Source organism: Salvia splendens, chromosome 2 (assembly GCF_004379255.2).
Source record: "Salvia splendens isolate huo1 chromosome 2, SspV2, whole genome shotgun sequence".
NCBI lineage: Eukaryota > Viridiplantae > Streptophyta > Magnoliopsida > Lamiales > Lamiaceae > Salvia > Salvia splendens.
Window position 1 is genome coordinate 15839862 of NC_056033.1, and position 25929 is coordinate 15865790.

Consider the following 25929-nt stretch of genomic DNA (forward strand, 5'->3'; position numbering starts at 1 on the left):
CCCTCTTGTTGAATTGAGTGAGAGTTGTGTATATGGAGATAGAGAAATGAATATTTTATTAAAAAGTTAATTGGGGTTGGGTTGGGTGAGGGTAACGAATGGAGATAGTCTAATTAAAAATAGCTCAACGCATTTATGACTTTTAAAGTCCATTTAACAATGATTACTAATTATAGTCTGAATTAGTCTTAAAATTCTTTTATAACCCGAGTTAAAATTGCATCTGTCCACGCAAATAAAACATCTTTATTTCTGTCACAAAAATGATTAATATAATCAATTTTTTTATGTTAATATAATTTGAATTTAATCGCCAAAACCAGCTTGTCCACTGATACGTCAAAATTATCGGGTTAAAATATTGACCCATACTATGAATTATTAACACATTAATAAATAGAGGCTATATATATCATTCTGATGGATTCAAGCTAAAAGCAAAAAAATCATATGGAATTTAAATTGAATGTACTCAACCTCGTCTCATAAAAATAAAAACTCTTTCATTTTAATTCATTCTCTAAAAATAAAAACTTTCTATTTTAAGAAATTTCTTTCTTTTTAGAAAGATGAAACCTATTTTCCACTAATTTTTTTATCTCTTTCTTACTTTATCAATTTTGCATTAAAATCTGTGTCATTTCAAAGTTTTTATTTTTTGATGACAGGCGCAATATTTAATAGGAATAGCTGAAAATATGTATTCTTTCTTTTCTACTCCCCCCGTCCCATAAAAATATGTGCACTTTTCATTTTCGTCCGTCCCACAAAAATATGTGCATTCCGTTTTTGGAAAGTTATATCAATTAAATAATATAGGTCTCACTATCCATTAATTATACTTTAACTATCATTCCCCTCATCTCTCTTACTTTACCATATCATTTTCCTCATCTCTCTTACTTTACCATATCATTTTCCTCATCTCTCTTACTTTACCAATTTTGTCTTAATTCTCATGTCATACCATTGCCCATATTTTTATAGGAATGCAGGAATATTAAAAATGAAACGTTTTTTTGGATAGTGTAGGATTAATGATCAATTTGGTTAAAAGTTAGTAAAAACTTAGTCAGTTGCCACCACGTACGGTCAAATTTAATTGAGGACTTACTCCGTCCATAAATAAATGTTTGACAGTTGACAAGAAATTTTTTGAATTTGTGATGTGAAGGAAAGTGGATAGTAGAAGTGTAAGTGAAAGTGAGTGAAATGCATCTCTTATTTTTATTGAAATGCATGTCTTATTTTTATATAATAATTTTATAATAAATATGAGTAAAATAAAAAAAGTTAATGGAATATAAGGTTCATTGACAAAAAACAGTACTCTCTCCGTCCCAACTAAGTTGAGTCGTATTCATTTTTGGGATGTCCTAACTAAGTGAATCATTTCCTCTTTTGATTAAACACAAAACATTCAATTACTCTTATTTTATTCCATCACCTACTTTACTATTTCTTTATCATTCTTATTTTATTCATCTATCATATTTTTCAACATAATTTCTTAATCTCCGTGCCCAAAAGTTTCGAGTCAACTTAGTTGGGACGAAGGGAGTAAAAGATTAGACATTTATTGGCGGATAAACGAAAAGAAACAAATGAGACATTTAATAGTGGAACGGAGGGATTATTACTCCCTCCATCTCCTAAAAATCAAAATTCTTTCTTTTTTGGTCCGTCCCCTAAAAATAGAAATTTTCTGTTTACGAAATTTTTTTTTTCTCTACTGAGGTGAGACCCATTAACACACTTTTCTTTTTATCTCTCTTATTTTTTTAATTTTACATTAAAACTCATGCTATTTTAAAAGTTTATATTTTTAAGGAATGAAAGGAGTAATTTAGTAGAAGTAGTCGGTACTAGTCAGTGTTTTAAAAACCGGACCGGACCTGCCGGTTCGACCGGTCGGACTGCAAACCGACAGCTGGTCCGGTCCGGTTCGGCCCAAAAAACCGGTAGTATGTTAGACCGCCTTGAACCGTCGGAACCGGCCGGTTAGACCGGTTGAACCAGGAACCAGTTTTTATGTTTAAAATAATTGTTTAAAATATGAGACTAGAGGGGATTGAACCTTAGACCTCTCTCCGTCCCAACTAAGTTGAGTCGTATTACTTTTTAGGATGCCTCAACTAAGTGAATCATATCCTCTTTTGATTAAACACAAAACATTCAATTACTCTTATTTTATTCCATCACCTACTTTACTCTTTCTTTATCATTCTTATTTTATTCATCTATCATATTTTTCAACACAATTTCTTAATCTCCGTGTCCAAAAGTTTCGAGTCAACTTAGTTGGGATGAAGGGATTAAAAGATGAGACATTTATTGGCGGATAGACGAAAAGAAACAAATGAGACATTTAATAGTGGAACGAAGGGAGTATTTATTACTCCCTCCATCTCCTAAAAATCGAAATTCTTTCTTTTTTGTTCCGTCCCCTAAAAATAGAAATTTTCTGTTTGCGGAAAGTTCTTTTTTTCTCTACTGAGGTGAGACCCATTAACACATTTTTTTATCTCTCTTATTTTTTTTAATTTTACATTAAAACTCATGCTATTTTAAAAGTTTATATTTTTAAGGAATGAAATGAGTAATTTAGTAGAAGTAGTAGTTATTAGTCAGTGTTTTAAAAACCGGACCGGACCGACCGGTTCGACCGATCGGACTGCAAACCGACAGCTGGTCCGGTCCGGTTCAGCCCCCAAAACCGTTAGTATGTTAGGCCGCCTTGAACCGTCGGAACCGGCCGGTCAGACCGGTTGAACCGAGAACCAATTTTTATGTTTAAAATAATTGTTTAAAATATGAGACTAGAGGGGATTGAACCTTAACCTCTAGGTAAGATACAAACATTTCTGCCACTCCACCACCTGATCTTGAATGAAATATTATGAACATTAATTATTGTTATACATTAAATCTATAATTTTTTTATCCACACAAATTAATAATTTGTGTTTAGTTTTATACTTTTAAATAATTGTTAGTTGTGATATGTTTAATTTTAATTATTAGCCATTAAATTTTATTTTTATTGGTATAATATATATATGAAAAATTAATTTTACCTAAAATTTAATATTATATATATTATTAATATAATTTATTACTCCATATTTACTAATAATTCAAGTTTAATTTTATGTATTAACTAATAATACTATTATAGTATATATTTATCCAAATTAACTAAAAAATCATGTTTAGTTTTATATATTGTCTATAATATTATTTCACCATATAAATATTTTTGAGATAATATGAATTTTATCTATTTATATATGTAAAATATGTATTTTTTTGGCTATACTAATTAAAAGTTTATGTATTTAATAATTATTTAAATTTTATCATTCACTTATTTTAAATACTCTTAATATTTAATTTACTTAAAATGTTTAATATATGTTTTTATTATATGTTACTATTAATTATAATATATTACTCACTAAATTTAATATATTTTGTAAGAGTATATTTAATTTTATATTTGCAAAGTAAAACGGTACGACTAGTAATTGAACCGGTCTCGGCGGTTCACCGGTCGGTCCGGTTTTTAAAACATTGGTACTAGTATTTCCTTCATTGTGGTCAATTGGTCATGTCCTCGAAAAAACAAATTGGTTTTTTGAAAAACTATTTAATCTCATTAAAATAAACACAATGTAAAAGTAGTGGACCTTCATCAGTGGAAAACTGGAAACTCATCGAGTTAACCCAGGCATTTCCATGTAATTATTCTATTTCTGATTCAGCTTGTCTACCTCCATTTGCTAAAATGAGAAGAAGAAAATTGGGGAATTTGAAGCTGAAGAACCGAGTGAAACTCGTGTGCGCGATCGTGACCGTTTCATTCTTAATCACACAGATCTTCACTGCGTTCCAGCTCATAATCGTGCCTCGATTGACAACTCCTTCAACCAAAACAACCGATCTCTCCAAGCGCGCGAGCATCAGCGAGTTCGGGGAAACGGTGATTAAGTTGTTACCTGAAGATCTTGCGTTCACGCTGTTCCTGCCGTCGGAGGAAGCGATCCGGCGCGATCTCAGGCTGAAGCGGAACGATAGCGATTCCTATGCGGTGCTGACGCGGGTGATGGGGTTTTCATCGGTGCCGAGGTGGATTTCGTCCGGCGATTTGGAGATTGGGAAGGAGAAGAGCTACGATTCGATATCTGGATTGAGTTTGCGTGTGAGCAAGGATTTGAATGGAAACGTGGTGGTGAATGGAGTGGTTTCGGAGGAGGTAGATTTGAGAATTGGGGAAATTATAGTGCATGTGATGGATGGAGTAGTGATGGATGCTGAGTTTGAGCAATCGCTGCGACCCGATGATGATGATGATGATTTCGACTAGTTTTATTTTTCTTTTGTTTGGTTGATAATTATTTGTAAAGGAATTCTCGAATTCTTTTTTGTTAGTAAAGTTTTGTTTTGAAAAGACATCACTGAACATTTTAATTTTAGAATAGTTAATTAAAATTATGTATAAATTCATAACATTTTATTAACAGTAATAATATAGAGTCTACCCTCTCTATCCCATCTAACTTGAATCATTTTTCTTTTTAGACTGTCAAATTAAAAATAAAACGTTTCATCAAATGAAAACTTCATTTTTTTTTCATATCTCCACTTCATTATCTCTTTATTAACTTACAAAATAACATTACATAAAGTTCTGTGCCGGTTCCCAAATACTCCATTCATTTCACAATAAGAGTTACATTTAGTATTGGTACGAATTTTAAGAAACGTAAAGAATAATGAGTTGGAAAAGTTAGTGAAATATGAAGTCTACTCTTTTATAGAGTATTGATTTTATAATAGAATGTGAGTGAAACGAGTTAGTTAAATGCGGAACCTACTTATCATTTATGGTAAAGGTGAAATGTAACACTTATTGTATGACGGACCGAAATATCAAAACATAACTTTTATTATAAGATGAAGGGAGTATTTCATATTTAATGGAAAGAAGGAATACTTTTCAAGGACAAAGAAGTATACACAAGATGGTCCAAACTGCAAATTGTGGCCTTCAAAAACACTACACTTTATCTCTCTCCACTTATTTTAATAATAATACATTAAAATTTATGTCAAATCAAATATGCTCATATTTTGCAGGGATAGAAAGAGAATATATAAGGTGGTCCGAACTGCATAATGTGGCCTTAAAAAGTAGGATTAAATAAAATAGCCAAGAAGCACTTAAAAAGGTCGGAAACACAACATCCATCTGTTTCATTGGTCCAACTTAATTATAGGTTCGCTAAACGAAATAAATAGTAATCACTATCTTAATACGTATAAAGGGGAAGAGAAAGAGAGAAACTATACCAATACTGTTACAAATCTGAATGACTCGAGATTTCAAAATTCATGGCCAGAAATCGAATACGAATACTGATGACTTGCTCTAACTTGAGAGGGCGAATTCTCAATCCAGTTTTGCCAAAATGTTTCTGAGATCTCCAAGTAGAGTTATCCAAGATTTGGAATATCGCGTGAAAGCTTAACTCCCCAGGAAGATCATATCTTCAGCTAGCCGCGGCAGTAGGCACAGCAACTGGCTTTGAGTCTTCTGCCTTTTCATGTTCTTTGTTAAGCATCTGCAATCAATTTTTCCAAAATCTCACCAAAGACAACAAAGGATTTCCCAAACCACAAGCCTAACTGTGCCTACATACTGGACTACTGTAACTCATTAAGGAGTAGGCGAGTTACTAAAAACACATGTTTATTAGCAGAAAAAAAGCGTGAGGCGCTAGATAAATTCAGAAAGTTTACTTCTACTATATCTCAAGCTAGGTCTTACTCCAAATTGTTTATTCAGGATAAGAAGGCATTATTCCCACATTCAATAATACTTTGTACTTACTCTGTTACAACAACATGGATAATAGTACAACAATCAAAGCCACAAGTCCTATTTATTAGGACAAGTTTAGAAGATCACACAAATCTGATTTGTTTCTCATTGTTAACAAGGTTAAAAACTCTTACCATAATAAAACAACACATTAGAAAAACATCTTACCTTGTTATTAATCAAATTGTGGAGAGCAATCACACTTCTGATAAGAGATGACAGATATATGACCAACATCATATCATTTGTTTTCACTGTAAACAAAACAAAGATCCGATACTACATTAGAAAAAACTTGAAAATGTCATGAACAAACTTGAAAATGAAGACATGAAATGATGAAATAAATAAACAAACACTGGCGCTCATCTGTTTTACCTGCAAAAGATTTCACGAGTTCAGACACATTTAGGTTGGGGAGAAGGTTGAATACATCCTGCAGATATTTTTCAAGATAAGGTGAAAAATTGTTTAGAGAGAGAGAAGAGAAATATAAATCTCATATATAAAACAAGAGAGTAGTGCAATACTCATCGTACCTGGAGATGGTAAAGGATTTCATGATTCAGAGGGAGCTTTTCTTCGATAACCAGATCGAGATAACTTCGAATTTCTTTCAGTCGAGCATCTAAACCCTTCAGAGCAGCAAGTTTTCCAGTCACCTGCACATGATAGAGATAGACATGCTTATTCAAGAATATAGCAAAATATAATCAGGATATTAAAAGGATATAAGGGGAAACAAAGAACCTCTGTAGCAAGAGTGCTGATGGTTGTGTCTTTCACATCTCTTAACAAGTGTTCCACTCCTATAGAACGACAATAGAAAGCATTAGCAGTTTTAGGTGAACCAAATGACCTCCTAATTTTCTGATCTCAAGGGCAAAGTAAGGGTGGAAGACAGTTGGAAGTAAAGCATGCTTGACGATGAAACAGTGAAAGCAAGAAACAGAATAAAAGGCAAGTTTCTGTTGAGGTGCATACCAATTTCTTCAACTTCATGGGCAGCAATTTCTGAAGGAACATGCACAAAGACCTTTTGGCTTTTCTGAGTTGCATTCTGCAAAAAATATCCAAACAATTAGATCAACCTACTCCAATAATCAGAATGATGCTGAATTGTCTCTTTGTTGTCTTCATTTTTCATTTCCTGTCATAGTATGACTGAATGCATCAATAAAGACACAGCACCATTTTCATCATACCTCTTTAACTTCCTCAACAGCATAATATGCTTTTGTAGGTATTCCAAGCTCTTTTGGCTGAACGTCAATGATCACCAGTACAGGAGTAGAAACATAGCTGCAAGAAGAAATGATAAAGTAATCAAGTGTAAAGAAATGTTAAAACATTGATGGCCAACAAGAAAAGCACCAGATACGATGAAGAGTGCCATAAACTAGTAACTGGTAGAAAATGATGTAAAAATTAAAATTGAAAAAAAAACACTTAATCTCAACCAAGCTGAAAGCATACACGAGCTAGATGGGGATTCCCTTTTCACTTTTATCTAAACAAATACTGCCTCCACTTTTTTCCAAAAAAAAGAAGAAGAAATGTGGTATCTTTTTTGGGACAGACTAAAAAGGAAAGTGTGACATCTACTTTGGAACGGGGGAGTAAAAAAGAGGAAAAATGATTCATGAAAATGCACAAGGTAAACAGAAAAATGTAACAGTTCAAAAGAATAGAAAATTTGAAATAAAACACTTAGGAACCAACTAAGAATTTGTGGCATGTGTTGTGAAATTTCAATTCAATAGTCACATTCTTAGCAAAATCTTCTAGGAATTACAGCAAAGGAACTAAGAATATGATAAAAGATAAAAACAAAAACAAAAACAAAAACAACAAATTCCATATCCTCTCAGTAAGAAACAAAATTTTCATAAGAGAGATAGTACTGTTACTGAAGACTAGTGGTACCAAGTTAGTATAATAAAGCGCAAGGTAAGATCCACATCTCAGATTTCACAATAAATTAACGTATTCTTAACTTCAAGCAAAGCTATTAAAACACATACAAGAATCAGCAATTCCCAAGCATCCCACTAACGAAGATAAATAGATAATAGAACAAATCCATTGTGAATTGAAACAGAAATCATACTCATTGAAAAGTCCATGAATATTGAGGTCATTCTCCTTCAGTTTTGGGCCAGTGCTATACCAACCAACAACGTGCTCCTTGGCTGACAGAAGCAATAGAAACATAAGCTTGAAGTTGATCAGGCAAATGTGTTAATCAGAGGTTCCGAATGTAGAGTCTTGGAATATCACATACCATTTATTCTTCTAAACATGGAAAACATCGAATCATGGTAATTATGATCGAGAAACCAGATGCTGGGGTCTCTGTCATCTTCTTCAAAAGGGACTGTTTATACCATACATATACATCAGTTGGATGCTGTAAGCAGTATTTATACAGAAAAGGGAACATAAATAAATAGCACACGGTGAGTGAAAGGACAGCTAATGCAACTACAATTTAGTGTCTTCCATTTCAACACACTAAATGACACAGCACAATGTCTGAGCCATTTTTACCTTCACACCTCCCCATAGTCAAATATACTAGTCCCTCGGTCACAAGGTAATTGAGTCGTATTCCTTTTTGGGTTTGGGTTGTCCCAAGATAGTTGAGTAAATTCCTTTTTTGACGAAAAATCTATCTTCTCTCATAGTTTACTCACTCTTCATCTGTCTCACTCCACTCTCTCCACTTTAACCTTTACCACATCCATTTCTTAAATTCCATGCCCAAACCTTGAGACAGAGGGAGTAGAACATTTCGAACAATGTTTTCCAGTCATCGAGCAATTATCAACTGAATTGTATTTCCAGTCCAAATCTGATGTTATTTTCAGTTCCATTCAAAATCCTTACCCTCGCAAACTGATCTAATGCCCTACTAATTTAATTTACAGGATACCTAACTCAGGAGCCCCCAATTAAATCCAACATAAAACCCTAAAAAAATCTACGTTCAAACACGCCATAAAAGCTAATTTCTTAACCTACAAGCAAGTCCTAACACATAAAATTGAAAATTAAAATGAAGTTAGAAACAAAAAAAAACGTATGGAATAGAAAGGGAAAACTGACCGGCGTAGCTGTTGGTGACGTCAACCGTGCCCTTGAACGAACTCCCAAGTAGAACGCCGACGACGCGCTTCCTGGTGTCACGCGCCACCCGATTGTAGTGATCGACGATGCTGAGCAGCACCAGCGGGTGCACGACCACCTTGTCGATCGGCCGCGAGGAAATCTGCTGCGATTTTATGACGTCCATTTCGGATTTCTTGAGCTGGGGTTTTGGTTTGGGACGAAAGAGGAATTCGGTCTTCCTTAACTTTTTTGGTGTTTGTATTTTGTCAATTAGAAAAGTGAGCCAATTAATATACTCCAATTTATTAAGTCGAATAGATTTTCTGTGGGTTGGGCCTCAAATCGTTAAGCTTCTACTACTACTATTTTTTTTTTCCTTTGTAGGAGTAAAACCCAAAAACAATTTATGAAAATTAATCGTACATTTATCTCTTTAATAAGATAAGTCTCATTCACTAGTAACACTACTTCGATCACTTCCTATTTACCTATATTTTACATTAAATGTTTATAAGATAAGGTCAATGTAATTTATATCCATTTAAACATTGGTTATATTATGAATTAAGGACATACTTATGATTTGTTGGGTATAATAGACTAGCTCTAGGGAATAGGGTGATTACTGATTAGCCACACTCTCAATTTTCAACCATTAAATATAACAATATTTTCAAAATTGCAAGTGTTGACATGGTAGGTTGGGCAGGTGAATTATTATCATGACCATTTGGCATTTGACAGCCAAATAAAACATGTTACATATGATGCCAAAAACCAACATACCCACTTTTTTTGTTCCAGTTATATGAGCATTTATCCCAATACATTCTTGGCCAACACAGTTGATTTAATACATACAGCAAACCAAACAAAACAGGAAAGTATGGAAAATTACAGCGTGGACTTGTTTTTACTGTCTCTCTCTCTTATCATCTTCATCTCAATATTGTTTCTTCAAACAAATTTAATGCAACAAGTTGAATGATCAAAGGCAGCTTTCATGCTCACTTGTTCTTGGATGGGATAGCTTTGATCACCACCACATGATATAGAGCCGCGAGGGCCGCTCCGATGAATGGTCCGACCCAAAAAATCCACTGCAAATTTATCATAAGAAAATGAGCCATCAGAAAATATAAGAATATTTAGTGAAATAAAACAATTAATAAAAATTGGATGAAATGACAAAATTAGACAATTAATGGGGCTGGAAGCAGTAATAAGCTTACATGATCATTCCAAGCTGCATCTTTATTGTAGATGATGGCTGCTCCAAGACTTCTGGCAGGGTTAATACCAGTTCCTGTAATAGGAATTGTTGCCAAGGGAACCAAGAAAACTGCAAAGCCAATTGGCAATGGAGCCAATATCTGCAAAAAAAAACATCATCATAAAAAAATTAAAATACTTGATAAATAAAGTAATTAATTAAAATTTGCACATACGGGAACATGGGAGTCTCTGGCGCTCCGTTTGGCATGAGTGGCAGAGAAGACGGTGTAGACAAGCACAAAAGTCCCAACTATTTCAGCCCCGAGGCCGTCGCCCATGGTTGACGACGTTGGCACCACCGCCCTTGGTCATGTAGAGCGTCTTATGAAAACCCTTGACCACACCGACGCCGCAAATGGCCCCTAGGCATTGCATCACCATGTAGAACACTGCCCGTGTCAGCGACAGCTTCCTCGCTACGAATAGTCCGAAAGTTACCGCAGGGTTGATGTGTCCACCTGCAAACAATAATTGTCTTATTTACTTTTTTTAATACTTATATTTTACTATTAACTTTTTTTTTTCTCATATATTACTATAAAACTATTATATAAAAGTTGGATGTGTTCTAAGCTATTTTTTCCAACAAAAGTAAGACTATTAATCGCGGACATTTAAAGTTGAGTTTTATCAAAATGACCTGAAATTCCGGCAGTGCAGTAAACAAGAGCGAAGATCATGCCGCCGAAAGCCCAAGCCATGTCCTGGATCCCGACGGAGGCGCACTTGGAAGGGGAGTTCTGAACGCCCATGACGGTGAGGATACTGATGTACAAGAAGAGGAAAGTGGCGAGGAATTCGGCGATGCCGGCTCTGTAGAAGGACCAGGAAGTGAGCTCACCGGGCTCGAACAAGGGGGCCGGCGGCGGCTCCTTGTAGTCCTTGTCCTGAGTCTGCACCGCCGTGCCAATCGGCTGCCTCTCCGGGAACTTGTTGGCTCCAACTCGCACATCCTCTTCCTTGTTCTCCATTGTATGATGATTGGTGGATGAATTTGTGAGTTGTGGATTTGTGATTCTATGTTTTTATAGTAGTGAAGGAGAGGAGAGGAGAGGGACTGGTTTTTTTTTTCCAGTATAAAACAAACCGACCATCAATCATGCTACAAGAGTTTTTGTTTGGGTATTATATGAATTTTAGTAATTTTGGTTGAGTTGGTGAAAGCGACGTGGGTAGCCCAGCTGACACGAGGAGGGCCATCAAAGTATTAGAGCATCCACAATGGCGGTGAGCGGACCGGCTAGCCGATCCCCGGCGCTAGCCGGTCTGCTCGCCGAACCATTGTAACCGGCTAGCCGAATTTCGGTGAAAAAAACGGCAAGCGCGCGCCGATTTCCGAGCGCTGGCCGATGCGCTCGCTGATCCACTGGCCGCCATTGCAGGCTCCGGATCGGCGAGCGGAATTTTTTTTATTTTTTTATTTAATTTTCGAAACACTATATATACGCGCTTTGCACGTCATTTTCATTCGCACCACTTGTTTTAACGAGTTTTCTCCCTATCTTAATTTCAGTACAAGAGCAACAACGCGAAATGGATAACAACAACGAAAGTACTCCAGTGACGAGCGGGTCTCAAACTCCCTCGGTACCTGTGGGAGGTGGATGGGGTCCGATGCCCGGGTACTACAACATGTACCCGTGGCAACAGATGATGCCCGGGATGGCAGACGGGGGTAGTATGCCCGGGATGGCAGGCGGGGTTAGTATGCCGGGATGGCAGGGAGTACCGGGAATGCATCCCGATATGCAGATAATGTCGGGGTGGCATCTTCATCCCGGGGGGTACCGGCGATGCAGCCCGTGACGCTGGGGACGCCGGGGGGGACGTCTATCGCCCCAGTTTTGATTTTTCGACTGCTTCTTCGGACACATCGACCCCATCGAAGACGCAGTTCACGCAATTTGATACTTTCTCCTTAGAGGAGTTGAGGTTTGATCTTCTCGGGGTTCCGGAAACTCCCGTTCAAACGAGGGAGTAGGGCGGGGTCGGGACGGCACAAAGAAGAAGGGCAAGGGGAAGGGCAAAAGGGTCGGCGAGTCGTCACAGCCGGTTGATGACGACAGCCAGGTACGGAGGAAGTGGACGGATGTGGAGAACGTCGCGCTGTCCAAGGCGTGGGTGAGTGTTTGCGATGATCCCCTCACTTCAAACAATCAGAGGATCGTCAACTTGTGGGCCAAAATAGCAGCAGCCTACAAGGCATTTTGCCCGGAGGGGAGGCCACGCCACGGGGAGGAGTGGCGGAAGGCGTGGGACCGAATCAGGGCTGGGGTCTCCCGATTTTCGGGCTTGTACGCCAACGCCCTCCGCATGCAGAGCAGTGGCCAAACTGACGAGGACTGCAGGAGGATAGCGGAGAAAGCCTTCCCCGTGCCTGAGCTCTACAAGGAGTTCACCTACTGGAACTGCTATGAGGTGCTGACAGACTCCGAGAAGTTCCGGGCAAGTGTCGACGCTGGCTGGCCGAAGAAGCAGCGACTGAACTATACCGGTGATTACAGCAGCAGCAGCGGCGGTTCCCACGACCTACCCGAGGGTGCTCAGGAGCTCCCGTCCCCTCCATCGTTCGCTCACCGAACTCGCCCGGTTGGTCAAAGGCGGGAGCAAAGGAAATCGAGGGGGGTCGCCGGGGGGTCCCAAGAGGTCCAGTCGGCATCCCCCCTATTGGCCAGTCGACAGCCGATCTCGCCTTCTTCGCGCGTCAACAAACGCGGGCTCAGATGGCCAAGACCTTAGCCGAATAGAAGGCGGCAACTGACCCCGAGGAGAAGAGTTTTCTTCACGCAATGCTCGTGAGCATGCAAGCCGATTTGAATGCCGCCGCGACACGGTTGGGCGACGGAGGTGGCGGCGACGATGCGATGAGGAGTGAGACGGAGACGGGTTTTTTTTAATTAATGTACTTTTTAAATTTTAATAATATAATTGAATTTTCCCATATCTGTGTCGTAAATTTAATTCCGTATTTTGTATGATTGTTAATTATTTGTTTTATATAATTTTGAGTGATATGGCTAGGCTATTGTTGGGCTATTTGTTTATTTTGATGATGTGGCAAGAGGATTTTTGGTGCTGATGATGTGGCAGGAGGAGTTTGTGGCTAAACTATGGCTGGGCTATTCTTATTATGGATGCTCTTAATCGTTTAATTTTGTGGTGATGGATAACAGCGGAATTGAATAATAGTGGTGACAAGAGAGGACGCCGCCCAGCCTACACACTCTCTCTCTTTCTCGTGTTTCGACAAATACAAATCTCAATTTTCAACAATTACAGATAAATTGAATTTCAATGTTAAAGATGAAGATTAATTATGATACACTCCCTTCGTTCTACAATAACAATCACATTTAATATGAGCCTAGGTTTTAAGAAATACTCCCTCCATCCCATAAATATATGTGAATTTTTCATTTTCGTCCGTCCCACAAAAATATATGCATCCCATTTTTGAAAAGTTATATCAATTTAATAATATAGGTCTCACTATCCACTAATTCTACTTTAACTACCATTCTCCTCCTCTCTCTTACTTTACCTATTTTATCTTAATTCTCATGCCATCTCATCCGCTCATATATTTATGGGAGGGAGTATGAAAAATAGTAGATTGCAAAAGTTAGTGGAATATAAGGTTCACTTATTTATATAAATTTGATAATAGAATGTGAGTGAAGTGAGTTAGTAAATGTGAGACCTACATACCATAGAATGTGAGTGAATTGAGTTAGTAAAAGGAAAGTACAATAAAATATTTAATAAAAATTAGGATGTAGTGTGATTCAGAGTCCTGCAATGCAGTTGTTGCCGGGTCAGACCACAACTCGCACACGGTCTCCTGGTCTAGGACTAAGCTTCGTCTTCCATTCTGTCAACGTTTGGCATGTGGGGACTAGACCGCAAATTCCACTGTATGGTCACACTTTGGTACGGACAATGATGCCTTTGATGAAAAGTAAAATATATACTGCAACCTCCGCCCACAAAAAATAGATTAATTTTATCGTTTAGGGCTATCCACCAAAAATAAATTAATTTTATCATTTAGGGTCATCCACCAAAATTAGACTATGCTAAATATAGAAAATTTTAAACCAATACTAACATTACTTCCACTATCTTTTCATTCTCTCTTTTACTTTACCCAGGGCAGATCTATTTGAGGGGGTTAAGGGGCAAATGCCCCCTCCTCAACACATTTTTTTAATCATTTTATGCTTTTCCAATTTTTTCAATTTCCTTTATAAATGCCCCACCTCAAATTCTTAAAATTTCTTTATATAAATATTTTTGCCTCTTTTGAATCCGAATTCCTGGATCTCCTCCTGACATTACCAATTGTACATTAAACTCGTGCTATTTACAACTTTGTTTATTTTTTGTTGCCGGAGATAGTACTAAGGCCATGTTTGGTTGACGAGATTTTAAAATTTATGGAATCAGATTACTTTCTCAGATAGAATCGTGGTAACCAAACATGACCTAAATGGAGTAGTTTAATTATTCATGATATACCTAAAAATGATGAACATCTCCCAACTGGGGAAAATGAAATTATGAAAAGTTGAAAACCAATACTACTATACTAAAAAAAATATTTTGCCACTTTATAAGTATAACATAGGCAGTCATTAGGATAGATCTTTAAATTTATTTCACTATTTTTCTGTATATTCTGCATGCTACATTAATTAGCAGTCTTTGTGTATACTGAATATTGGTATTGCGAATATGCTTTGGTTTTAAAGACCTCGTTTTCACGTCAATCACTACCTGATAATGCAATTTGATGAGCTGCTAATAATTACATGTATAATGTTGTCCTGCCAGCTCTCATCCCTCAATGGATAACCAATGATTGACTTCTTATTTTGCTAATTAACTTTATATGAAGTGATAATTAAATTTATTTATTAGTCATTTTGTTCCTTTTTTTTATGTGACCATGAGAGGATAATATAGATCAATTAGTGGGAGTATAATGTAAGCCGTCATAATTAAATAGTGGGAAGAATAATCTTGAAAATTAGTTTGATGAATGCCCCTAGCTAGCTAATTTCTCAAGTACAAAATTGGTTGTTGAATGTCATTTTCTATATTACTTTATCTTAGAAAATGTTTGCAACGAAATTTGGTCCAATATAATAAAGTTTATTTTCTATTTCCATTACTGCTAAAGTTTTGTTTACTTCCGAAGTTAATACTAGCAATGATTTATCAACTCCATTCATTTACGTAGACTGATCGACATATACTTAAATTTTAAAAATGTTATTTGCAGCTCTCATAATTGCACTTATGTACGTTTTACTCATCAGCTTCAACTGGTATATGTGACAGTATGTAAGGTAAATAGACATGTTTCTAAGTTTTTCGACTATCTTAGCCTTACTGTTACAAGATACGGATCTTCTTGCAAAATGGCAGATAAACTTCAACATAATGAATATGATAGAATGATTTGTAACGAATCTTCTTGCAAAAAGGCAGATAAACTTCAACATAATGAATATGATAGAATGGTTGAAAGAATTGAGAAGGGAGAAATAAGATCAGGTAACTAAAGGTCTAAATCAAGAAACTTCTCCTCATAGATCGAGTAATACTCAATGGGGATCTCATTATACAACTATACTTCATCTTGCATCTATGTGGCCCTCAGTAGTCAAAGTACTTGAAAGTTTATTCGGTGATGGAGATGGTCATAATAGTGGGACATAAAAAGGTTCGCTTCAAAATATGGAACAATATGATTTTGCGTTTATCGTGATGTTGATGAAACATTTATTGGGTATGATTGACGCATTATCTTGTGCACTACAATATAGAGATCAAAATGTTTTGAATGCAATCATCTGATTGAGAATGTGAAAGAAGACGTATAATCATTCGGAGAATCTGGATGAGATGATTTCCTGCAAGAAGTTGGAGCATTTTGTCGGGCAGATGTAATTAACATGGATTACTGACAAACTCATAGTTTAGGATTGTTTAATGGGTGACTAGATAGTGATTTTGATTATTTAAGGTGTTTAATATAGGGTTTTCACCACATATACACTAATTAGGTGAGTTAATGAGCTTTTCGTAGTTTTGTGATGATAAAAGCTTGAAACGAGCCGAGGAGGAGGATTCCAGAGAAGAAACCCGGCTGGGTGTTTTCCATTTCCCGGAAAACCCGATCGGGTGTTTTGTAGCACAAGTTGGGCTCCAGAGAGAAGACCCGGTCGGGTGTTTCGCCACTTACAGATCACCCGGCCGAGTGTTTTGAATAATTACTCATTTAATCCTGATTTTCACTCTGAGTATAAAAGGGGACTTCACACATTTGAGCCCCTAACTCCCACACGACGATTCTGAGCAAGAAAGCAAGGTTTTGAAGAGGATTTGAAGGCTTAGGAGCTTCCCCTCTCAAGAGATTGAAGGAGAAGACTCCCCACCTTCATTTCTGCCATATGGAGTTCTAGTTTCTATTTTCTATCCTTGTTTTCTTCCATTTGCTTTGTTTTCCTTTTTGTTTCATCTTTGAACATGAGTAGCTAGATTTTCCTTAGGGATGTGGTGATGTTTGTATGAAATCCATGGGTTGATCCTTGATTTATACTATCTATCTCTTGTGTTGGTTTTGTTGGTTATTGAGCTCTTATTGTCCAATTTCCTAGCTAACAATTTGATATATCTTGTTCTAATTAATGACATTGAGAGATGCATGATTAGAATGGTTAGGTAATCAACAACTACGTGCGTTACATGTGATCGAGAGATGCATGAGCTAGAGAGAGGACTTGGGTCCGTTGTTCTAGGGAGTTAATCTTGAAATGTATGGAGGAGACTCCTACACTAGGGATTAATCCACGAGTTAGATGCACCCGAGAGGGGGTCTAACCAATTAACCCGACCTTCCTAGCCATACATGATAACTAATAGATGAGCATGATCCCTAGGTGAAACCCGTGATCCATATCCCTACCTTTCCAAATTTGTGTGAAAAACCATCATTTGTTTGTCTTGCTTAGTTATTTGTCTTTACTTGATTAATTGTTCTTTGATCTTAGTAATAGAAAATCAAAAACCCCTTTTAGTAGTCTAAATAGTGTTTAAAGTTGCATCGTAATACTCAAACCGACTTTTAGTCTTTGAGGATCGATAATTTTAGCTTGCCATATGCTACTTAGCCTGTACACTTGTGGGTGATGTTTTTTAATGCAAAATTAACATGAGTCAAGTTTTTGGCGCCGTTGCCGTGGACTAAATTTTCTTTTGTGTTTGATATTGTGATAAGATTGAGAATACTAGTTTACAATTTTCACTTGCTATATTTAGTTTAGTTTTCTTGTTTAGTTCTAACTTCCCTTTGTTCTTCTCTTGTGTTGTGTACGTGTGTATGCTCACACGCTCAAGGCGTCTACCCCTTGAGCCGATTGACTTGAAAATAGAAGCCACCAATAGAAGGAGAAGAGGACAAAGGAGGAGAGCACGAGCTCAACATCTAGTTGAGCCAATGGAAAGTCCACATGGAAACAATGGGTAGTTCCCCCTCCACATCCACCTCCATTGAATCAAGACCAAATCATTCTCCAACTACAATAAGAAATGGCGGAGATGAGAAGGGAAAGAGAGAAGGAAAGGAGGCGAGAGGCAACGGTTAGAGATGCATTTGGGAACATCAATATCCCAATTCCACCTTATGATACAAGGGTGAATGCCAACAATTTTGAGTTGAAGACGATATTGATTCAATTTGTGGAGCAACGTGTTTTCTCGGGAAAGCCCACGGAGGATCCTAATAGGCATTTAGCTAAATTCTTGGAGATTGCCAATACAACTAAGCTTAATGGGGTTCCCGACGATACAATCAAGCTTAGGCTATTCCCATTCTCATTGTCGGGATATGCTAGAGATTGGTTTGATAACTTTGAGTCGGGCTCGGTTACAAGTTGGGACGACTTAGCCCAAAAGTTTTTGGATAGGTTCTTCCCTCTTAGCTCCACTCTCAACCTACAAGCGGAGATCTCCCACTTTAGTATGAAGAGCCAAGAGTCTATGTTTGAAGCATGGGAGAGATTCAATGCCTTGTTGAAGAAATGCCCCAACCATGGGCTATCTCCGGGCCATAAAGTGAGCCTATTCTACAATGGATGCTCGGAGTTCATCAAAAGTCAACTAGACTTTGGATCGGGGGGGGGGGGGGTCTTTCTTGGATAAAGGAGTTGATGAATGCAAGAAGATGCTTCAAAGGCTAGCCTATACAAGCAAGGGTTGGAGCTCGGGCCGAGATGGTTCAATGCCAGTAGCTTCGGTCGTTGATGCGGATGCCTTTAATCTTCTCACCCAACAAATGATGATGTTGAATCAAAAGGTGGATAGCCTTAGTGTGGGGGTGGAACCCATGGGAGAACCTCAACCGACCGTTGAAGATGTGAATTACATACATCAAGGAGGAAACCAAGGGGGAAATCAAAGGAATTTCAACAATTATCGCCCTAACAATGAGGGTGGTAATTATCAAGGCTATCGCCCACCCTTCAACTGGCATCCAAACCTCTCATATGGGAATCCGAGTAATGCTACCCAACCACCTCCACCTCCCGGATTTGGAGCACCAAGTGGGGCGGCCAATGTACCCTGCACTTCAAAATCTTCAAGTGATGTCACTAATGAGCTTTTGAAAGCTCTCATGGAGAAGACCGATGTGATCATGACACACTCCACCATGAGGATTGATAAAGTGGAAACCGCGGTAGTGGAGGTCTGATAAGGCCTATTTCATGCATCGGTTTAGAGGTAAAATGTATGCTACTTGATCAGTTTATCGCGCAAAGCAAATGGTAATTGTGCAGGAATGCCGCTTGACCAAGGCAACAAGGCCAAGCTGATCAAGTTGGTACAAAAGGCGAAAAAGGCCAAAAATCGGGTGAAATGATCAAGGGAGTGATCAAGCAGTTAGGCGAGGACCACTGCGTTCTAGAAGAAGGACACGTGAGGCTAATGAGCTGGATGATGATCATCATTCTGTTATCAATGACGATGTTCTAGAAGGGGATACGTGCTGAAACGCAAGACGCAAGGACGGAGCTGAGTCATCATTCTGTTATTGAGGAGCGACGTCATTCTAGAAGGAAGGCACGTATCAATCGATGAGACGCTCGATCACAGCGTGAGCGAATATCCTCTTCCGAGATCATTATCTAGCTAGTGGTCATTGCGGCGAGCTTATAAATAGAGGATGTGCCACCATAATTAAAAATCTTCTTTTCAGCATCTCCTTTTCAGTTTCTTCTTTTATTTTCGTTTTTTCCGTTCTAGTTCAGTTTTGAGTTTAGTTTCCAGTTCTGAAGGTAGCTTAGTTAAAGAAATATTTAGAGAGATAGCGACTGAAGGGAGCACGATAGAATACTCAATATCTATTTGGCGCCGTCCCAAGTTTCCAACCGAGAGCTCCTCGGCCTTACTCACTTTCTTACTTTCTGAAATTGTTAGCTTAGTATAAATTCAGTGTTGTTCCGTAGTTCAAGTTTTGATATTTTTGTATTCTGCATGTTCACCGCACTGTTCTGAGCTATAAAAATCGGAGTTGTTTTGTTTTCGTCATCCTGTTTACTGTTCCAGTTCAGTTTCGCTTTTTAGTCCTTGATTTAGTATTTAATCATGATGAATGGCAGAGTGTTTGTGTTTCTCGTAGCATGCCTAGGTAGTTAAGCTCTTATTTCTGCTTGTCGCTTACTTGATCCATTAATTGTGTCATCATGATAAATAGCTTGATCAAGTAGTTAGTTTAGATTCTGCCCAGCATAAATACAGTAGCGTAAAAAACTCTCAATTTAAAGCGTGGCAGTAGTCGAACCCTGTTCACTACTCACACACTCGATACACCGGTTTCTCTGTGGGATCGACCCCGTTCTTGCCGCTTTACTGTTAAAGTAGTGCGAGTTTGGGAGTTATAAATTATATTGGTGGTGAGCGAGAGCGAGAACACCTTGATGAAGTGATAATCTGATATTACTTGATTCGCTCGTATCTCAATTCGCTCAACCTTCCCACCAAAATGGCGCCGTTGCCGGGGAAGCATGGTGTTATTTTATGGATGTGTTTAGTTCATAGGTGTAAATAGTTTTTGTTTCTTTCTTTTCTAATTGTTTTTCGTTCTGTTCATGAGAAGGTACCAACGCGGCGGACACTGGAATCATCCTCATATATACAGAGACACTAACGCTCAAATTGCGAGTCTAGGAAGCCGGTGTTGTTACCACTCGGTACAGAGCCGCGCTAGCAGCAGCAGCAGCCGCTGATCAACTGACTAGCGAAGAAGAAGGAAAACAGAACGCACCACCCCAGCTACCACCACTTGAACAAGCAAAAGCAGAGATGACCCTCGTCTACAACGACTCAGGAATTGACTCTCTGCACGCTCATGACGAGAAGGAGCCCACCCATGCCATTGCTGTTACTCCTGGGATGCGGACCATCGCAATCAAATCAGGAGTACTGGCCGTTTTGTCCAATTTCTATGGCCTATCGAAGGAGTGTCCTTACGCCTTTCTAGAGGAATTTTGCAGATACTGTGATATTCAACCCGTGCCGGCTGGATCCACATCAGAAGATTACAGGCTCAAGGCTATTCCCTTCGTCTTAAAGGGCGATGCGGGAGTCTGGCTGTCAAGGTTGCCAGAAGGATCGACCAGGACCTGGGCCGAGTTCCGTCTGATATTCTTAGATCGTTTCTTCCCAGCATCGAAGACGAGTGCTCTGAAGCGGAAAATTACAGAGGCTAGGCAGGAGTATGATGAGCCCCTGGGCCAGTACTGGGATAGATTCCAAGGGCTGCTTCAAGCATGCCCCAACCACAAGATGGGAGAAAGGGAGATCTACTCAACCTTCTACGCCGGACTTACAGTGGATAGCAAGAACGATCTCAACCTAGCAGCTCAAGGGGATTTCTCAAAAACCCCATTCAGCCAAGCAAAGAGTATCCTGGAGAGGCTAATCGAAGCCAAGCGATCGTATGAGATATCCCGTGGCCAGTACAGAAGAGGTGCAGTGCACGCAGCAGAGGCGCGCAATGATGTGAAGTTAGAGGCTCGATTCGAGCAAATAGAGAAGAAGCTGCTGGAGGCAGTAGAGAAGTCCAGAGCACCTCCACCGCCTGCACCGAAGGAGAAGCAATATGTGTCGCCACCGCCACCGCCAGAGGAGCACCACTACTATTATTGCGAGTTTCCCCCTGAGGCGGAGCCGCAACCCTAGGTGAATGCAGTAGGACACTGGAACGCGAGTGACAGCTGGATCCAGGGGAAGCAAAGGGACGCCCCGTGGAGAGACCACCCCAATTTTAGGTGGACTGATCTGAATCAAAGCCATCCGCCTCAACCATCGACACAACAGATACAACCCTCTGAAGGGCAGCCCAACAGGCCCGCTCGGAACCAAGAAAGATCAAACAACGGAGGGAACCGAATGTAGGGAGGTCAGGAAAGTTGGTCAAGTGGACCTCAAGGGAACTGGTCCAGTGAAGGACAGCCCAACTGGTCAAGTAGACAGAATGAAGGAAACTGGGGGTACAGACATCAAGGCCACCAGTCAAGCAACCAGGGAAGGCAACGAACAACCAGATGGTGAGTTATGTCCCGCCACATCAAAGAGGCAACCAACATCACCCAGGGAACCAACAGAGTCCTCCTATGCCCGAGGTGGAAGCTAAGGAAGTGCCCGAAGAGAAAGAAGAAGATGAGATAGAGGTGGAATCACCTATTATGCAATCCGAGGTTCAACCCGAGGCAATTGCTCCTCCTAGGCCAAAAGTGGTTAAAATTCTTTTTTGTCAAGTGGTGCAAAAGAAGAAGTTGGATGAGAAGTTTGCTAAGTTCCTTGATATCTTCAAGAGGGTGCACCTCAACATACCTCTTATTGAGGCCCTCCAACAAATGCCCGGCTATCTCAAATTCTTGAAGGAGATAATGTCAAAGAAGAAGAGGCTGGTTGATTATGAACCCGTGAATTTGACCAAGAATTGTAGTGTAATCATCCAACAAAAGATGCTGGCAAAAATGAAGGATCCGGGGAGTTTCAACTGTCACACCTCAACCCCTCTGACGTATACTCTTTTAATAAATAAAACCCTTATCATAAAAGCAATCAATACACGTGTCTAATTTATAGAACACCCATATTATATAAGTTCAAACCAACACTTATCCGATACATATTTCAAAATATCCTGTAAAATCGTGGAACCCTCTAACCACTCTATATACTATACATTTATCTACATGCAAAATGATGAGGAGGAGAAGGTTGCCAATATGCGTCAGCCGCCGAACCTAATAACACGTGGAGTTCCTATGACCCATGTCAGTCAAAACTTTACTGTTATCTTATTCCTGAAAAATTTAGTGGTTTATATGAGCCACAACTCAGTATATATAAATCTCCACCTTTAATCTCACATGATACAAACATCAAGCATATTCTTTTATCAATACATATAATCAGAAACAATATATATCATAATTTAAAAACAAACCATTTCATATTCACATGCATATGCCACTCTATTCCGTTTATTATTCTGTAACAGTCAAGCCTGGTATCTGCCCGAGATTCCTCTATGACCCGAAGGTCTCTCTGTAATTGGACTCATAGGTCCCTCTGTATTTGACCCGAAGGTCCCTCTGTATTTGGACTCATAGGTCCCTCTAAACTTTCAGATCCAGTACAAGGCTATCACAGATCTTCTTTAATCCAATGATTCACATAATCGGTATCATAAACATATCCTTTGCACCAATAACATATTCATATCATATTCCATCAAATTATCCAATATATCTAAACAAACATGTCCATTTCAGCAATCAAATATTCATATCATATTCGACCATCAAAATCAAACAATTCATAATCATATCAATTTCACACCATATAATCAAATAATTCACTCCAATTCAACATATAACAATCAACCACATAACACATGTAAAACTAAAAGTGTGATTTATACACACCTGATTATGACAAGAGTCTAACTGAACCTCTTATTCTGTCTCCTAATTCACAGCCCTCGGTCCTAACTACATAGCTCAATCCATATAATTATTTTTTTATTTTTCCAGATTCTATACTGTCTCCACTCCGTCTCCTGCCTCTTCTTTTCCTTATTTTCTTAATTATGGGGTCCTATAAAGCTTAGTCATTGGGTCTAAATTTGTCCACCTAATCAAAATACATGCATGCAACACATATGTAGGGATTTAATTTGTACACGTATAGAATACGTGTGATCCTTCATTTTCTTTAGTAAAAGTTATGTGTGTACACATGCACATTTTATAAACTAAGCACTAAACTTATATTTTAATGCACACTACTATTACATATACATATTAATCAAATAAACTAATTTAACTAGTTAACTATATACATATATGTTTCGTTCATATGTATAATTAATAATTTTAATACTATGTATAATGATATCAACTCCACATAATTAAATAAGATAACATCTTCTATAACATTCTAAAAAAAATATGTCTTGTAATACCGAAGAGAGTAATAAATATATAATTCTAAATAAAATATGTTGCTATGCAAAAATTATATTTCAGGTTAGGGATGTTACAATCTTCCACTCTTTAAGAATTTTGTCCGCAAAATTCGCTTTCCCCATGAGTTAATGCATCCAATAAAATCACTAACCCGTAACAGATGTGGATAGTTCTTTCTCATTTTTTCTTCAGTTTCCCAAGTAGCCTCTTCGACCCTGTGATTCCGCCAACTAACTTTAACCATTGGGATCTCTTTTCTTTGCAATTGTTTAACCTGTCGGTCTACAATATTAACTGGTTTCTCTATGTAACTCAGATTCTCAGAAATTTGTATATCAGGATCTCTCAGAACATGTGACGGATCAGACCGATAACGTCGAAGCATGCTGACGTGAAAAACATTATGAATCTGCTCTAACTCTGGAGGTAATGCTAACATGTACGTTAACGGTCCAACTCGTTCAACAATATCATACGGTTCAATATAACAAGGGTTCATGTCACGACCACAACTTCCTAGTCAAAGAAAGCGCAGCTATTTCGCGACTAACAATACTAAACTGTCTCAACACATCATCATAATTACTGAAATTAAGGAAATACTGTCTAAAAGTCATCAAGATAGCAAGTTATTACATCAGAGTGAAATGTGGGACATTGTCTTTACTGAGACAAAGCTAGGTCTATGCAGCGGAAGAGTTCCAAGACAAGTATAACATGTATGGAGACATACTACACTAGCTACCCTTCTTTTATTTTATCTTCAGTCCCAACACCTCCTCTGCCTCGATCGATCAACCTGCACATTAAGGAAAAACAATATGCAGGGCTGAGTACTTGATATACTCAGTGGCTTATGCCGAAAACTGTTTTTCTTTTAATTGTCTGCCAAGCTGAGTGAACGCGGGGTTTTTTTTCTGAAAACAAGTCCCGGTCACTAAAATCTGTTATTTCTTTCTGAAATAGACTGCAGTCTTTTAACTTTCTGATGATATACCATGTCAAGCTGTGTGAATCGGGAATGTGGCCACATTCCACGATCACTGGGTCGGCCAACCTGGCGCTAGCTCACGACCCCTAGACCGGCCAACCTTGCGCTAGCTCACGGTCCGTAAGTGTACACTAGTCCGAGTAGGATTTACTGACCTACTGGGACCCGAATTCGTTTTAACCATGAATGGCAATCACAAAATAAAACATGGCATGACAACTCATTCAAAAGTTCACACTTATTCTCATAGAGTTCTGTAAATAAAAAGGAAAGAAGCCCACACATAATGTAGGATAGAAAAGCCCACCTCGTTTGCTTAACCCTTTCAAACGGGTACTGTCTGACTTGAGATTTACTCGTCGAGCGACGACGTCCCTTTTCAAAAAAATAATGTACTTAAATTAGGCTTTGAGTAATCATTCAATCTTGCATGAATGCATGCCTAAGCGTGTGCTTATTGTTTTAATTTCTGCCCTTCTAAAATTAGAAGTCTTAAATCTTTAATTAAAACGGTGATTTAATTTGTTCTGTAACCGGCTGACCCGTTCGGTATTAGAATTCTCGGATTATCTTAAGTATTTTAAGAAATACTTTCTGCGACTATTAAAGTCCGCTTTAAAAAACCTCTCGCGAATTATTTCATCACGGCTTATAAATTCTCTTCTTCCGCGGCTTAGGAAATTTTATTCCATTAACTTCTTGGAATTGATTTAGGAGCATGGCTTCAACCAAGTAGATGGTACTGTACACATTCTCGGGCCCAGACTTAATCATCAGCCCACACTCTCCCTTTTTTCCCTTCTTTTGGGCCCAAAGTAAAATGGCCCAATTTAGATTTAATTAGGAGAGAACTCTTATCCCCCATCCGCATCGGCCCTTTTTCCTCTTTCAAAATTCCTAAATTTTGAGTATCAATCCCTAATTTCTCTATTCTCCACAAGTCGGCAGCTCCTCCGTCGTCCGATTCCAGCTCTCGGCAAGCATCATTGCCGCCGCTCCCTTCCGCGCGACGGAGAGTCATCGCCGGTTGCTCTCCGGCGTTCAGCAGTGTCGCCATCTATCGTAGAGAGATTCCCGAAACAGAGACGGATGAAATGGCACCAAGCTCGGCGGTTTCGCGC

At 38.6% G+C, this 25929-nt stretch overlaps 2 protein-coding genes, 1 non-coding gene and 1 pseudogene across 3 annotated transcripts; 1 reads left to right on the forward strand and 3 right to left on the reverse strand.

Annotated features, from left to right (window-relative positions):
- Positions 1-3492: 3492 nt before the first annotated feature.
- On the forward strand, positions 3493-4452 carry LOC121769456. The gene has a single exon (XM_042166262.1). The coding sequence runs from the start codon at positions 3788-3790 to the stop codon at positions 4364-4366; it is 579 nt and encodes a 192-aa protein (XP_042022196.1). The 5' UTR covers positions 3493-3787; the 3' UTR covers positions 4367-4452.
- A 729-nt stretch (positions 4453-5181) lies between these two features.
- Positions 5182-9271, reverse strand: LOC121761982 (26S proteasome non-ATPase regulatory subunit 7 homolog A-like). Its single transcript, XM_042157699.1, has 10 exons — positions 8993-9271; positions 8169-8261; positions 7995-8076; positions 7090-7186; positions 6869-6944; positions 6635-6693; positions 6424-6546; positions 6263-6320; positions 6053-6138; positions 5182-5624 (listed from the first exon to the last, which is right to left on the reverse strand). The coding sequence occupies exons 1-10, from the start codon at positions 9177-9179 to the stop codon at positions 5553-5555; spliced, it is 933 nt and encodes a 310-aa protein (XP_042013633.1). The 5' UTR covers positions 9180-9271; the 3' UTR covers positions 5182-5552.
- A 425-nt stretch (positions 9272-9696) lies between these two features.
- Positions 9697-11347, reverse strand: LOC121761993 (annotated as a pseudogene).
- A 6921-nt stretch (positions 11348-18268) lies between these two features.
- Positions 18269-18375, reverse strand: LOC121793206. The gene has a single exon (XR_006049044.1). It is a non-coding gene; the product is annotated as a small nucleolar RNA R71 (small nucleolar RNA).
- Positions 18376-25929: the final 7554 nt, after the last annotated feature.

Coding starts and splice junctions, on each gene's coding strand:
- LOC121769456 (XM_042166262.1), top strand. CDS start 3,788: ATGAGAAGAAGAAAATTGGGGAATTTGAAGCTGAAGAACCGAGTGAAA.
- LOC121761982 (XM_042157699.1), bottom strand. CDS start 9,179: ATGGACGTCATAAAATCGCAGCAGATTTCCTCGCGGCCGATCGACAAG. Junction 6,945..7,089: donor CTGTTGAGGAAGTTAAAGAG/GTATGATGAAAA, acceptor TATTTTTTGCAG/AATGCAACTCAGAAAAGCCA. Junction 6,694..6,868: donor CCATGAAGTTGAAGAAATTG/GTATGCACCTCA, acceptor GTCGTTCTATAG/GAGTGGAACACTTGTTAAGA.